Here is a 12926-nt window from a genome sequence, read left to right on the forward strand (position 1 = left end):
GGTTGAATTCGGATTGACGTATCATTGGCACTGTGCAAAAATTGGTATTGAAGTTTTGTTTATTTGTTGGCTGATTAAACGGATTTCGCGAAAATAATAAAATCCCGTCGTTTTCAAAGCAGCAACTTGATAATGAGTTTTCATGTTTTTCAAATGTCTTGGCAGGGAGCAAAGCGAGTTCACCATTTCCTGGATCGACAGACGCCGATATAATAGAATTGCAAGATCTCCGAATGTCACCACTGCCGAGCATCAGAAGCAGGTCCGGAATCGCGAGTGGCTCGGGTATGTCGAGTTCGTTAGGACTTCGGAACGAGCAGCATCACGACCCAGCCAAATTTCCGCCTAGCTTTAGAATCGCGAGAACCGCCGGTTACAATGTCCACGGTAGGAACAGCGGTCTGAGATATCGGGGACCGAGGCAAAATAAGCCAAAGGTGAGAATCTTTCGTCGTTACAATCTTCACAACGAGCAGATTTCATTCATTTATAAATGCGGCGATAAAAAAATACAATGGGACAGGCAAACGTATGAATTGAACTTTTGAAATGGCTCGAATGAGGAAATTTTTTTAAGGTACTGCACGCGATCCGTCGCGGAGCCTCGGTGCTCCGAGCCTCGATGCCAAAGATCAAGGACGTGAACGTGATCGACAAATATTCGAGGATCATATTTCCCGTGAGTTTTATGCTCTTCAACGCGGTATATTGGATCTTCTACGTGCTGTGAAGCGGGGGACGTCGAAAACTGAAGGAAAAGTCTCGTTGTTTACGGAATTGATGATGAGAATGAAAGATTTTACGTGGCGGAGCTGTAGCTCGGGGGAGTCAATAAAAAAATAAGAAGGAAATAAAGCCCGCAGTGATCACGTTGATCGTGGATTCGGAAGAATTTTCACGCGCCGGGTATCGCGTCGATTGATATCGCTGATATTATTAATTGAAAAGAAAAACAAACGAACGAACAAACTATGAAAAATGACAAAAAGAGATATAAATATTTGTATTTAGTCGTTTTACGATAAGGATCGAGCGAGAATCTGGCAAGCGTTTTAATGAGAAAGTGAGTCAGTGAGAATGAGACCGGACTCGAACGTAACAGCGTTACGAGAAGAAGAAAAAAAGCATGCGATAACGAGAAATAACGAAGTCAGTTGATTGCAACGTCTCAATAAGTCTTGTATTAACTTTAAGGTGTAATAAACGGTGACGTATCTCGTTGACGTACGTCACACGTGTGTATGTTGTCGAAAGTACTGAAAACTCAAATGTAAATGAAAATGATAAAGAAAAAACCCAAGCTGCCAAGAAACTCGAACGATGAGACGTTTTACAATAATACGCGAACACGTTATGACAACGTCCATCCAAACTCATCATGTTAAAAGACAAAAAAGCTAAGACAAAATCAAATTCACCGAGTAACCGGTTCTGTTCATCTTTATTATCATTATGATTGTTATTATTATTGTGATTACACTATCGTCGAAGGCTAAGTCTAATCTCGTAGAAACGTAAGAGATCAATAATTACGTTTAATATTCAGTATGAATATTCGCTAATACCATTCGAAAGACAATATGTTCCTATATCTTAAATTTCGAAAGTTTTCTCTGTAATAGTACAAGGGTGCAATGAAATATATACGCAATATTTGGGAACATTCGAACTCGACGAGAGAAAATGTGATTCTTTTGACGTGCGAGCGAGAGCGAGCCTAGTCAATTTGCTTCATTCGTAATCGGCTCTTCCAGGTTTGAAGGATCTTCGAAAACGAAAGTATATTTATCGCAGGCACTTGCAGCGCAACGGATCGCTTGATCCGACTCGTGTTTTAAGGAGGGTGCATTACGCAATCAAAGTAATCAGAATTTGATGAAATTTCGTGATTACATTCTTTGGCATCGAGTATGCAAATACAATTTTTTTCAAAGTTTCTTGCCACATGGTTATCGAATTATTGAGCGTTAAATCGAAGTTCTCGTGCACGAGATGTATGACTGTATATGTGTAAACTCTATGCTTAAAGACGTGAACTTTAGTGTTCAATTACTCGAGAGCTATGTGGTAGAAAAATCTTAAAAAATTTATATCGTCTTCCATATTTTTAAAGAATACATTTACCAAGTTTTATGAAATTCTTAATATTTTTAAGATGGTTTAGCATGGCGATATTGTATCGTCGCGATCCACCCTTCTTAAGGAGTTTCGGTACAGGCGATACAATGTTGCCATGCTAAACCATGCTAAAAGCATAAAAAATTTCCAAAAGTTCAGAATTTTATAAAATTTGGTTAACATATTCTTTAGTGCCAAATTTGACAATACAAATTTTTTAAGATTTTTCTTCTACACAGTTATCGAGTAATTGATCACTAAAGTTCACGTGTATAAGCATAGCGTTTTCATATATATAGGTATACATTCTGGGCATAAGAAATCTGCTTTAATGCGTAATTACTCGATAACTAAGTAGAAGAAAATTTTGAAAAAAATTGTGTTTTTGCACTTGATGTTGAAGAACATTATCACCAAATTTGATCAATTTCTTAATATTTAGACTTTTGTACCGAAACTCCTTAAGGCTTTTTTAACCGTTAGTGTGCATCTGGGGTCAGGTTGACCCCAAAATTTTTTTCTCACATTAATAGCATTTACAGATGAGCATCTCACAAGTAAAACCCCCAATATTAAGAAATCGTTATCCCCTCCATGGACCCTCGTCTGTAAAGCTCTGTAAGGATTTTTTTCAAAACTCAAGATTTAATTTTTTACGAGAGATTTAACCGAAAAAGTGCTTTTTACGCGCACTAGAAACTTTGAGCACGTTTTTGAAGAATGAAAAAAGACTTTTTTGGAAATCCGACTTTGCAGCCTTAAAGTTGGATCGATTCACTGCAAAAAGTGACCAAACCTTTTATTCCGAAAAGCGCATAGTTACCGAGATATTCGATGTCAAAAATGACCTGGGGTCAAAGTGACCCCATGTGCACGAAATGTCTCGCTGTGAATGTCAAATGAATTTATTTGAATGTATTTTGAGCGGGCCGGAGGAGTTGTTTGCAAAAATTGATTCATTCGTACCCAATTAACTGACAGCCAACATTTAAATTCGACGAATATCGAGTTTTGGTGCGGTGTTGTTCAACGATTTCTCAATCGCTAATTTTTTCATGAAAAGTGACGTCATTTTGTGTAAAAATCGTCGATCAGTACGAAGTTCGGTACTGGATGGCAAAGTTTTCGTAAACTTTAGTGAACGGGATTATAATTTGAGGGAAAAATGAGTTTTTATTGAGTTGGTGAAAAAAATGCTTCCATAAAGGAAGTTATTTAATCGTCGTAAAATCGAGTATTTTGTTTCTTTTCACGAAAAAGTGAAAAGACAATATTTATTGGTCGTTTGTCCGTTGAAAGGAGCGAACGCGAATTAACGACTAGCACTTCGAGTACGCAAGTTGCATGCGTAATTGATCATAATTTTGACGCAATAATAGTCGGAACGAAGAACGTGACTCGGAGCGTGATCGAAGTGCATTAATCAATTGCGTGTTTTAAACACATCCGTTGTTACGGAGCGTTGGACTTTGGATTATATAACGGCTTCGAACCGTTTTCGGACCGCCAAAATTTCCCGCGAAATCGCAGTGTATGAATCCATTTTTAATTTTACACTCAATCGAGAGGGTTCGATATTTTCGAATTTTCTAGAAAAGAATTTCAGCGATTCGACTGATTCAATGTCATCAACGTCTTCAGTGGGTTGAGGCCAAAAAACTTTTCGGGAGGGCTAAAAAATTTCGATACTTTCTTAACCTCTCAGGAAAAACAGCTCGACTATTTTCTGTCGAGAGGAAACCACACTTTACGATTTTCCGACCCGTGGATTTCAGAATCTTGTTGCTTCACTATTCGATTTCCAAATGATTGATATTTTTTTCAATTTTATGCATGCATCTTACGAAATTTAAGGAATGGAATATTTCGCAGCTCCGTCGCACATCCCGATCATTTCTCCCACCATGCTCTTCGTCGCAGGTTCGTCGATCGATATAAACAGAACTATGGAGGGGGTTTGCGTTTCGTAAATCGAACGCTCACAGGGAAAAAGTGAAAGGTACACGCGCGAAAATACACGAATTGAACACAATGATTAACCAAATTCGCAAGACGATCAGGCAACAGATGAAAGTTGTAAAAAAATCCAGCCCCACTCTGCAGAGAATGCTATCTCGATGATTTCTCTTCAGAAAAGTCGCTTCACAAGAATAACAAGTTATTTGAAAGAAATAATGCTCCGCAGTCGACAGCATCGTGCAATTTTTTTACAGAGTGTACTCGCGTGTTATTCAATGCGCTGACACGGTTCCATCTCTACATCTATAAAAGATACATGAGGAAGTTCTAGAGAACTTCCTTTTTCCGCTCGCCAAATTACGAAGGAAAAAACACCAAAGGAGAAAGAGAGAGAGAGAGAGAAAACCATATGCGCGCGCGCTGTAAACCCTTCACATTTCCCCCCCCCCCCCCCCCCTCCCCCCGCCGCCATGGTGTAGCGCTACTGTACACTTCAGCTTCATAACAGAAACCGACGGTACGGCGGCGAAGTTCTAGTTAGTAATTCCTTTAGAACAGATCGACGAACGTCGTTCGTGTATTCCGTCATCGCTCGTTCCGAATAATAGAATCGAGAACGATAAAAAGCGTTCGAAAAATCGGTGAGGTTATGTTCGGAATGTTTATTCGTTTTTATGTCTTTTCAAACGTTATTGAATAAGGCAAATGCTGTTTCAACGAAAGAGCGTGTTCCGTGTGTAGTGACACAAGGGCCAAAGAGCGAAGACTCACAAAACCGTGACCGTGTGCGCGTCGTTAAAGTTCTAATAGTATAATTCGTTTTGGAGAAACGCGAAGCACGAGAAAAACCAAATCCTCTTTTGGATCTAGTTATTATTACATCACAATTCATATTTGAAAAACGTGTGTGCATTGTGCATGTGTATTCGCCTTTGATGTGCGGTGTGTCATCGTCTGGAATCTGACAGTTGGCTCGAACGCGGTTGAGTGCTGCGCATATAATACAAAGTGAATAATAGACCGCATTCAGAGTGGATGAGCACAAGAGAAAAAAAGATAGTGAAAGAGAGGCATCAAGACAGCGCTCCCGGTCGGCGCATTTTAGAAAGCGCTCGAATGTGTAAGAACATTAACTGCAAAAACAACATTTCAAACTAAATTCTTTCACAAACAATTCCGGTCAATATTCTTTCTACCATCATAATACAAACTCAATTATTGTTTCGTGTTGAAAATCTACAGCTGTTCGTGAAATGAACAAAATTACAAATGAAGATGAAGTTCATATGACAACGGTGGGTTAAACATATTTGCATTAATTTTTCTCTGTTAGAAATCAACCGTTTCATGGTTATCACGAGGCTTTTCCAAAAATTGATTGATAGTTATATGAGGCGATTGAAACATGAGATATCAATGAAAATTGAACAGCCCAAATTTCTTGCTTACACAATCGTGAAAACGTGTTCTTCGTCCACTTGACACACATCGGATCTCGATGTACGTGTAGATTGTAAAACACGTGCTGCCTACTGTGGCCTGCGACGTTTTCCTCTTCGTAAATAAATATCACGTTTTTGTCAAGGTTAAATACTTCGTAAATGTTATCCGTGAACATGTGCTGTAATAAGACATTTTCGGATTAAAAAATTCGTGCAAGCCTTCAAGACAGTGCCTAAAAAAAGCTAGACAACGAAAACTCACGGAGCGATGGGGGAGGGGGGGGGGAGAGGAATTGACATAAAATACGAATTTATTGAAGTGGTTCTTTGAGAACAGGATTTCGGATGCCTAAAACTTCGATAAAATCGTGTGATCCGGCAGAAATACACCAGTAGAAAAAAAAACGAAACAGGTTTACAATAGATACGCGTCATTCAGCGAACATCCGTGTAAACGTGGGCCAATCGCTGAGTGTGCGTCGTTTAAAAAGTCCGCCAATAACTCGCGTAGATTGCTCGTACGAGAATTCACGAGTTTTTCCATATTCAATGTTTACCTTGTGTCATGTCATTTTCGACAGAATAAAAAGCACTCCTTCAACTTTGCACATCTTTTGACTGTTTTTTCATACTTTAAATGGACGACACTTTTGCAATTAATATTTTTCACCGAAGCAGTATGACGTCTGCATTTCTATACCCGTGTGTCATGGATATGAACCTAATTTACGTTTGGTGGAATATGAACGTGACCTTGAACTTGTTGAAGAGCAACCAAATGTACTGCATAATGGAGTCTAAAATATTTACGTTGCTTAAACTCAAATATGCGTATTCTTCAATTTCACACAATTCTTCATTGCCACTATGATAATATTCCAAACTATCATAATTTTCAATAAACAGTTTAGCCTTGACCCTCCGATTCTGTTATTTTTTATTTGGGCGGGCAGTCAGTAAAATCCCACAAGTTTTTGCCATGCAAGATTACTCATTTTATTGCTGTCATCGATAAATCTTGCGCTATATTCGAGAATAACATAACCTCACTTTTTTGTAGAAAAGAAATTCTTTTACCAACGAAATGTATCGAAGCTACGATCAAGAAGTTTATTTACGAAATAATAACATTGGAAAAATATTAGTTTTGGACATGACTGAAAAAAAAATATTTCTTACACCGAAACGACGCAAGTTACCATGCGCACGTTATCAAACAAAGTGCTTATAACGACAACTAGTTTCATTGATTGGCCTGTCAATTTTAGTCAATAATGCATAATTATTAGAAACAAAAGACCGATTAAGCAAAAGCATATCAATAACAAGTGTCGTAATATTGAAACGAAGTGAAGAACAAAGCACGGATAACTGCGTATATGCATGAGGATGGCAACACAAAAAGTAGGATAGACGAGCACACAATGGACAGAAGCGGGAGAGGAGAGGCTTCTCGGAAAGATAGTTGCCTCAGCGTACACAAATGCGATTTTCCGAGTATTATTATTCTTTTTTTCTCACTTTCATTCTCAAGATGATTGTGCGGGCAAGTATAGCGAAATAATGTAAACACGATGAGTCACTCGTTCGTCGAGATAAAGCAACGCGTATAGCCTATAAACATGACGTACGTTTTGAAAGCGTGTCAAACTATTTTTAAGATTTGTTTAATTTCTTTCTCACTCGTTTCTCCGTTGGTGTTTTTATTTTTTTCTTTATTTATTCGCTATATTTCTCTGCAAATACACAGGGTGTTCCGTTGTCGATGGTCATTTTAGTAAATTCCAGTGCGAAGACGAATTTATTACAAACAATTTTGTAGAAATCCCTCGTATAACTCGTAACAAAGTCCCTGGTGGCACTCGAGCGTACTAGATTGTTTTTCGCGACGCTCTCAGACCTAACCACTGAACATTTTTGCAGGACGTTTGCTCGGAATCGGTCCCAAACATTTTTGCCCTACTTCCAGTCGCTCCGGCAGGGAGCGCCCTTGAAAATAGCTCATCGGTGATTTTTGCTCGGTTATCGCGTGTAGGGAAAAAATTGCAAAAATTGAAAGTCTTCGACTTGAGTTCGAAAAATGCTCGTTTCTGACGGGACACCCTGTGAACATTCCGTTATTTATTCTCCAACGAATGACATTGATCGATAATTTTTTTCCTTTTAACGCTGATCAATATAATCCTCTTATCACTACCACGAATTTTTATTATTTATTCACGCAGCCCGAACTTACTCGCCTTCACAATTATCATTCGGAGACTCATTTTATTTGGACCGAAGATGGTTATCGCCTCGAAGTACATCGTGTGATAAAACCGGATAAGGATGCGACGATCAACAATGGAAAATCGTTCGTCAACGTACCGCACGGGGACGAAACGATTCGGGAAAACACGAGCGACGACGTAATCAACTCGGAATACAATGAAAAACCGAATTTATCGCCGTTACGTTTGACCGAATCGACGGAAAAGTCATCAAAACCGGCTGTCCTCCTTCATCATGGATTGCTCTCGAGTTCTGCTGATTGGATACTCCTCGGACCTGGCAAAGCTCTCGGTAAGTGAATTAAAAATTATCCAATTACCAAATTTTATTAACCTTATTCTCATATTTATTTGATTTTTTTTCAGCTTACGAACTGTGCGACAATGGCTACGACGTTTGGCTCGGGAATGCGAGAGGCAATCGCTATTCCCAGTATCACAAAAAGTACACGACCAAAAACAAAGAATTTTGGGACTTTAGGTAAGTGTTGCAGTGATGTCCAGAAATTTGATGGATATTTTCCTATTTCTTGAAGCTTTTTTTTTCAATCGAATCAAAACTGCGCTTTTTTCTGCGATTTTTCACAGTGAAAATACGATGCATGCTCCAGCGCAGTTTTTCGTAATTTGGTGCAACTTTTTTCAATTGTTTTTTTTTTTTTTTTTTTTTCAGAAAATTTTTTTCAATGCAAAATTTACTAATTTGAGTTTCGGACGAAAAGTCGTTTAAAATTTAACCCTTCGAATGTTTAATTTTGCAGTTGGCACGAGATGGGATTGTACGATGTGCCTGCAATGATAGATTACATTCTCGATAATACCGGACAGACGAGTCTCCTGTACATCGGTTACAGTCAAGGCACAACAGCTTTTTTCGTAATGGCGAGCGAGCGTCCCGAATACTGTGGGAAAGTCAAAGCAATGGTATGCCTTGCCCCAATTGCCTTTCTCTCTAATCAGCGAAGTCCACTGTTGAAGTGTGTCGTTCCACTTCACATCGTAATGAAGGTGGGTCTTATCACGCTTTGAAATACAAAAGAAAATTGTTGAAGAAACACGAAAGAATACTTTGGCCGAATTGTACTTTAGCCTGCAAAGTTTGGTGGAAAAGAATTTCGGGATAAACCGGTTTTTCGCACTCCGCATCAGCCTCCCATTTCTCATTTCAGATGTAGAACATTTTATTCGTCGTTGGCAAAAAAATAATGCGTTCTTCCCAACTGCTCTCTATATTTTTCACGTTATATTTATTGTTAGCGTGTTTCAGTGGGCGCAGTCGTACTGCAACATAAACGAATGGTTCCCTCGTAACAAGTTGCAAGCTTCTGCTCTTGGTACGCTCATGAGAAACGCACCCGACACATTCACCAAAACGTTTTGCGCCTGTTGGTTCTATCTCGTTGCTGGATTTGGCAGCGACCAGCTCGACAAGTCGATGCTACCAATTATTTTCGGCCATTTTCCTGCGGGGGCTTCAGCCAAACAAATTATTCATTACAGTCAAACTATTCAATCAGGTTCGTTGGTTTTTCATTGCCTTCTACGCGGTTTTTGTTTTGCGTAAACGATCGAAAATTTTATGTTTTATTCTGTTGAAGGAATCTTTCGACGATTCGATTATGGAACGACGAAAAACACGAAACTTTACGGAGTACCTGAACCACCCGCATACAAGTTGGACAAGGTGAAAGTGCCTGTTGCCATATTTTACAGCGAAAACGATTTTCTGAATCATCCTAATGTAAGTGATAATTAAAAACTCTCTTTCTTGGCTATTAAACTATACAAATTTTTATTCAAAATTTCTTTTATTTTTGTTCCTGAAACAGGACGTGGATAAACTGGCCGACGCACTGCCGAACGTACTCGAAAAGCATAAAATTGAGTACGCTAAATTCAACCACATTGATTATCTTTGGGGCAGAGACGCAAGGTCATTGCTCTACAACAAAATTATAAAGATACTGAAGCGCTTCTAGTCCAATATATATAAACGAACAAAAACTAAACAACCAATATTCCTATAATTTTTTATTAATTTCACGTATGAAAAATGTACACGTACGAAATGGAAACGTTGAACATTTGATCGATAATCGGGCTGAATCGGAGAAATGGCGTAACGAATTTCAATCGTTATTTGGAAACGTTTGTTTGGGTTTAGAGCCGTCTATTTATTGATCTTCTCCGTTGGTTCAGTCATTTGAATGTGTATCCAGTTCAAAATCCAAAGTTATAAATATGTACATGATTTAAATCCCAATAGTGAGACTAAAGTTTATATATTTATCAAAATGAAATCAGGTTCGATAAATGTTTTTCATCCAAAAAGTGAGAATAAAAATTTATATATTTATTGAAGTTAATACGCTTGAAATATTTTGTTGTTCCTGACATTGAAGGAAGTTTGAAATTTCGTGAAGGAAAATGTTTTTTTTTTAAAGATCAACAGCTTCGTGATAAATTACCGTTGAATACGTCTTAAAGTAACAATTGCATAATAATAAATAAATACAAATAATTGTAATTAAAGCTTCGTCGGTCTCGCCTTGCACAACCGTAAATCAACGCGATTTTTTGCCGCGTTTTGTATTTTCTGTATACGAATTTCACACGAGTACTATTTTTTTTTAAAAGCCGTTTCCATTGCAGTATTTCTGATTTTGTTTAAAATCATGAGATCATCGAGGATGCATTTCGATTGTTTTTCGTACCACTTATAAACTATGTTGATCGCGCTCAGTGCATCCTGAGCGCTGTAACATTTTTCTTCTTGTATAACTTCTTCTTCTGGTTCACACTTGATGTTTATATTAACGTGGAAGGTTTCGGCTCCAATCGCTTCATCTATTAATTGTTCATCAGTCAATGGCGCCCAACCGTGATCGTCACTGTCCTCGCACAACCAGGCTTCGATGTCAGCCTCAGTTACACAAAAATACTTGAGTTGATTCAACCTTGAGGCTAACTCCTTCGGTAGCGCAGGACCAGAAGACGATGGCAAGTCTTTGTCGCGAGTGATTGAAAGATCGGGTAAAAGTAACTCCCACGTTTTCGATAACATGGAAGCGGGAACTCTTTGCCATGAGCTAGCAATCATTTCGCAACAATCTTTAATCGTTAAATTATCAATGAATTCATCGACCACGACCCTGCTTGATATTAACAAACGTGATGTTAGTGCTTCTCGATAATGATCCTTCACCGATCTTATTATTCCTTGGCTCATCGGCTGTAATGCCACAGTTACATTCGGTGGTAAGTACATAACAGCAAAATGTTCATCCATCGAATTGAGTAGAGGGGCTGACGAATGACAAGGCGCATTGTCCAATAGTAACAATACTTTTCCTGTGTTCCCAGTTTTTTCTTGTTCCAACCTCACAACAGGCATGAAATGATTCGTGTACCTTTGGAAAGAGATATTATTTGTTATCTCGATTGAGAAATAATTTTTTGAGCACGAATCTTCTCTAAGTTTTCAAACCTTTTCAAAAATATCATGCATAGTATTTAAGACTCTTTTTGATGATCGAATAAAATGTAAATAGCTACTCCTGCATTAAAATTCATTAAAATCGATTCAAGTTTTTATTCAATTGGTGCCATAAAAAACGTTCATGAGAAAAATGAAAAACAGAGAGCTGAACTTCCATTAAATCTTCAAAATGGACATGACTGCAAAATTTTTCAACAAATTTGAAATAACTACTGAAATGATATTTACCAATCGATGAATAAAGCACTATCCATTTGAGATTTTGCCTGACTCTTATAAACAACAGGCAAACATGTGAAGTCACTGGAACACGTGTACTTTTCTTGGCTGGAAATTACAAGTGCAGGCACTCTGTGAGTGCCTGTGGCATTGGCACAGAATCCAACAGTTATTCGTTCTTTGTCTTCAGATTTGGAAGATCGTTTCTCTGAAGATTTATTTTTCTCTGGCAATGATTTCCAATTCAAACCAGTCTCATCGACGTTGTAAATATTAACACTTTCGTATGTGTGGAAGTCAATAAATTTTTTTAAGTCCTTGACAAATTGTTCCGATTGTACATCGTCGACAGTAACTTTTTCGTTTTGGAAGGCCCACTGTCGAATGCCGTGTCGCCTTTTAAAACGATATAGCCAGCCATTGCTTGCCTTCAGAAAGGAAAGCAACGAACCGTGAGATTTTTTATGTTGATTAAAATATAACAAAGGTTTTCTGCTACAAGGGAAGCGAATGAGTGAAAAACTTTAAGCGCACCTTAAAAGTTGAGGGTCCGTTCATTTTCTCATTAAGTACAAGAGCTTTTTCGCACAAAGTCGGACCGTTCACAGGCTCACCCAAATAAATTTTTTGACAGAGCCACGCGTACGTTATGTCCTCGAGAACTCGGTTTTGTGTAATTCGTAAATTTTTTTGTTGCATGCTTATCTCTTTCGTCGTTTTAGATAAATAATCCATTTTCTTTTTCCTCATTCTGCTAATCGCTGAAGTTGACATACCGTATTGTCGAGATATTTCAGCGGGTGACGTGCCATTCTCAAGTTTATAAAGCATAGTTATTTTGTCAGATATCGTTAAAACACGTTTTCTCTTTGACGGCGGTTCCTCCGGGATTTCGTCTGATTTTTCCAAATCTTCATCATCTTCATTATCTTCTTTTTCCAATTTGAGGGGATCTTCCAGCAGATGAAAAGTCATAGGTGATGTCTCATCTCTGGATATGTCAGTCGACCATCCCCCTTGCAGCATTTTTCTGAATAGATAAATATTTGTCCCGAGACTCTACCGAGTCTCTTGGTAATACAAAAATAAAACAATTATGTTTGCAGAGAGGAGTTCCGACACGCTCAAGCACATGTATTCCTAACGTTAACGAAGATAATAAAACGTAACATCACATCAAAAAATATGCACAACTGTGATCTCAATGATGAATGATGTAGACGATGTAAACAATGTAATAAGGAATACGCTCGCTTTTGTTGCTTTTGTGCAAACTTATAGTCCCGCACGAAGTGACAGAAGCCGTTCAAGAATTCTGTATTACCGATTACAGACAATACAGAACCCTATTTTCCTTACGCTGTCAAAGTCAAATATATAGTCTTCCACAGCTTCAATATATATAGTGTAATCAGTATT

At 38.2% G+C, this 12926-nt stretch overlaps 3 protein-coding genes and 1 long non-coding RNA gene across 7 annotated transcripts in view; 2 read left to right on the plus strand and 2 right to left on the minus strand.

Moving 5' to 3' along the window:
* Nucleotides 1-1669, plus strand: part of Lcch3 (Ligand-gated chloride channel homolog 3) — a 9471-nt gene extending 7802 nt beyond the window's left edge. For all 3 annotated transcript variants that reach the window (XM_043412627.1, XM_043412628.1, XM_043412629.1), the window contains exons 9-10: nt 166-437; nt 578-1669. In XM_043412627.1, coding sequence (XP_043268562.1) covers nt 166-437; nt 578-730 — 425 coding nt within the window. In that variant the 3' untranslated portion in view covers nt 731-1669. The remainder of the gene's footprint in view (nt 1-165; nt 438-577) is intronic.
* The window catches only part of LOC122406853 (uncharacterized), a 17304-nt gene extending 9547 nt beyond the window's left edge, over nt 1-7757 (minus strand). The window contains exons 1-2 of the long non-coding RNA XR_006260094.1: nt 7203-7757; nt 5527-5698 (exon numbers count right to left, since the gene is read on the minus strand). This is a non-coding gene — a long non-coding RNA (uncharacterized lncRNA). The remainder of the gene's footprint in view (nt 1-5526; nt 5699-7202) is intronic.
* LOC122406849 (lipase 3-like) lies at nt 4587-10155 on the plus strand. The gene is made up of 8 exons (XM_043412631.1): nt 4587-5197; nt 5320-5372; nt 7745-8081; nt 8156-8270; nt 8551-8797; nt 9057-9306; nt 9388-9530; nt 9619-10155. The coding sequence occupies exons 1-8, from the start codon at nt 5113-5115 to the stop codon at nt 9766-9768; spliced, it is 1380 nt and encodes a 459-aa protein (XP_043268566.1). The 5' UTR covers nt 4587-5112; the 3' UTR covers nt 9769-10155.
* LOC122406845 (jerky protein homolog-like) lies at nt 9806-12792 on the minus strand. Of its 2 annotated transcripts, XM_043412624.1 has the most exons (4): nt 12514-12792; nt 12042-12446; nt 11517-11935; nt 9806-11199 (listed from the first exon to the last, which is right to left on the minus strand). In XM_043412624.1, exons 1-4 carry the CDS (start codon nt 12517-12519, stop codon nt 10410-10412), a joined length of 1620 nt encoding a protein of 539 aa, XP_043268559.1. In that variant the 5' UTR covers nt 12520-12792; the 3' UTR covers nt 9806-10409. The 2 variants fall into 2 exon arrangements, with proteins under 2 accessions (XP_043268559.1, XP_043268558.1); XM_043412623.1 differs by having other exon boundaries at nt 12042-12792.
* Nucleotides 12793-12926: the final 134 nt, after the last annotated feature.

The sequence above is a fragment of the Venturia canescens genome, chromosome 2 (genome assembly GCF_019457755.1).
Source record: "Venturia canescens isolate UGA chromosome 2, ASM1945775v1, whole genome shotgun sequence".
NCBI lineage: Eukaryota > Metazoa > Arthropoda > Insecta > Hymenoptera > Ichneumonidae > Venturia > Venturia canescens.

Excerpts from the sequence above, each read along its gene's own strand:
- LOC122406849 (XM_043412631.1), top strand. The coding sequence starts at position 5,113 with ATGAGCACAAGAGAAAAAAAGATAGTGAAAGAGAGGCATCAAGACAGC. Across the intron at positions 5,373-7,744 it reads ATGAAGTTCATATGACAACG|CCCGAACTTACTCGCCTTCA; the intron begins GTGGGTTAAACA and ends TTATTCACGCAG. Across the intron at positions 9,307-9,387 it reads CAGTCAAACTATTCAATCAG|GAATCTTTCGACGATTCGAT; the intron begins GTTCGTTGGTTT and ends ATTCTGTTGAAG.
- LOC122406845 (XM_043412623.1), bottom strand. The coding sequence starts at position 12,533 with ATGCTGCAAGGGGGATGGTCGACTGACATATCCAGAGATGAGACATCA. Across the intron at positions 11,936-12,041 it reads ACGGACCCTCAACTTTTAAG|GCAAGCAATGGCTGGCTATA; the intron begins GTGCGCTTAAAG and ends TCCTTTCTGAAG. Across the intron at positions 11,200-11,516 it reads AGTGCTTTATTCATCGATTG|GTACACGAATCATTTCATGC; the intron begins GTAAATATCATT and ends CTCTTTCCAAAG.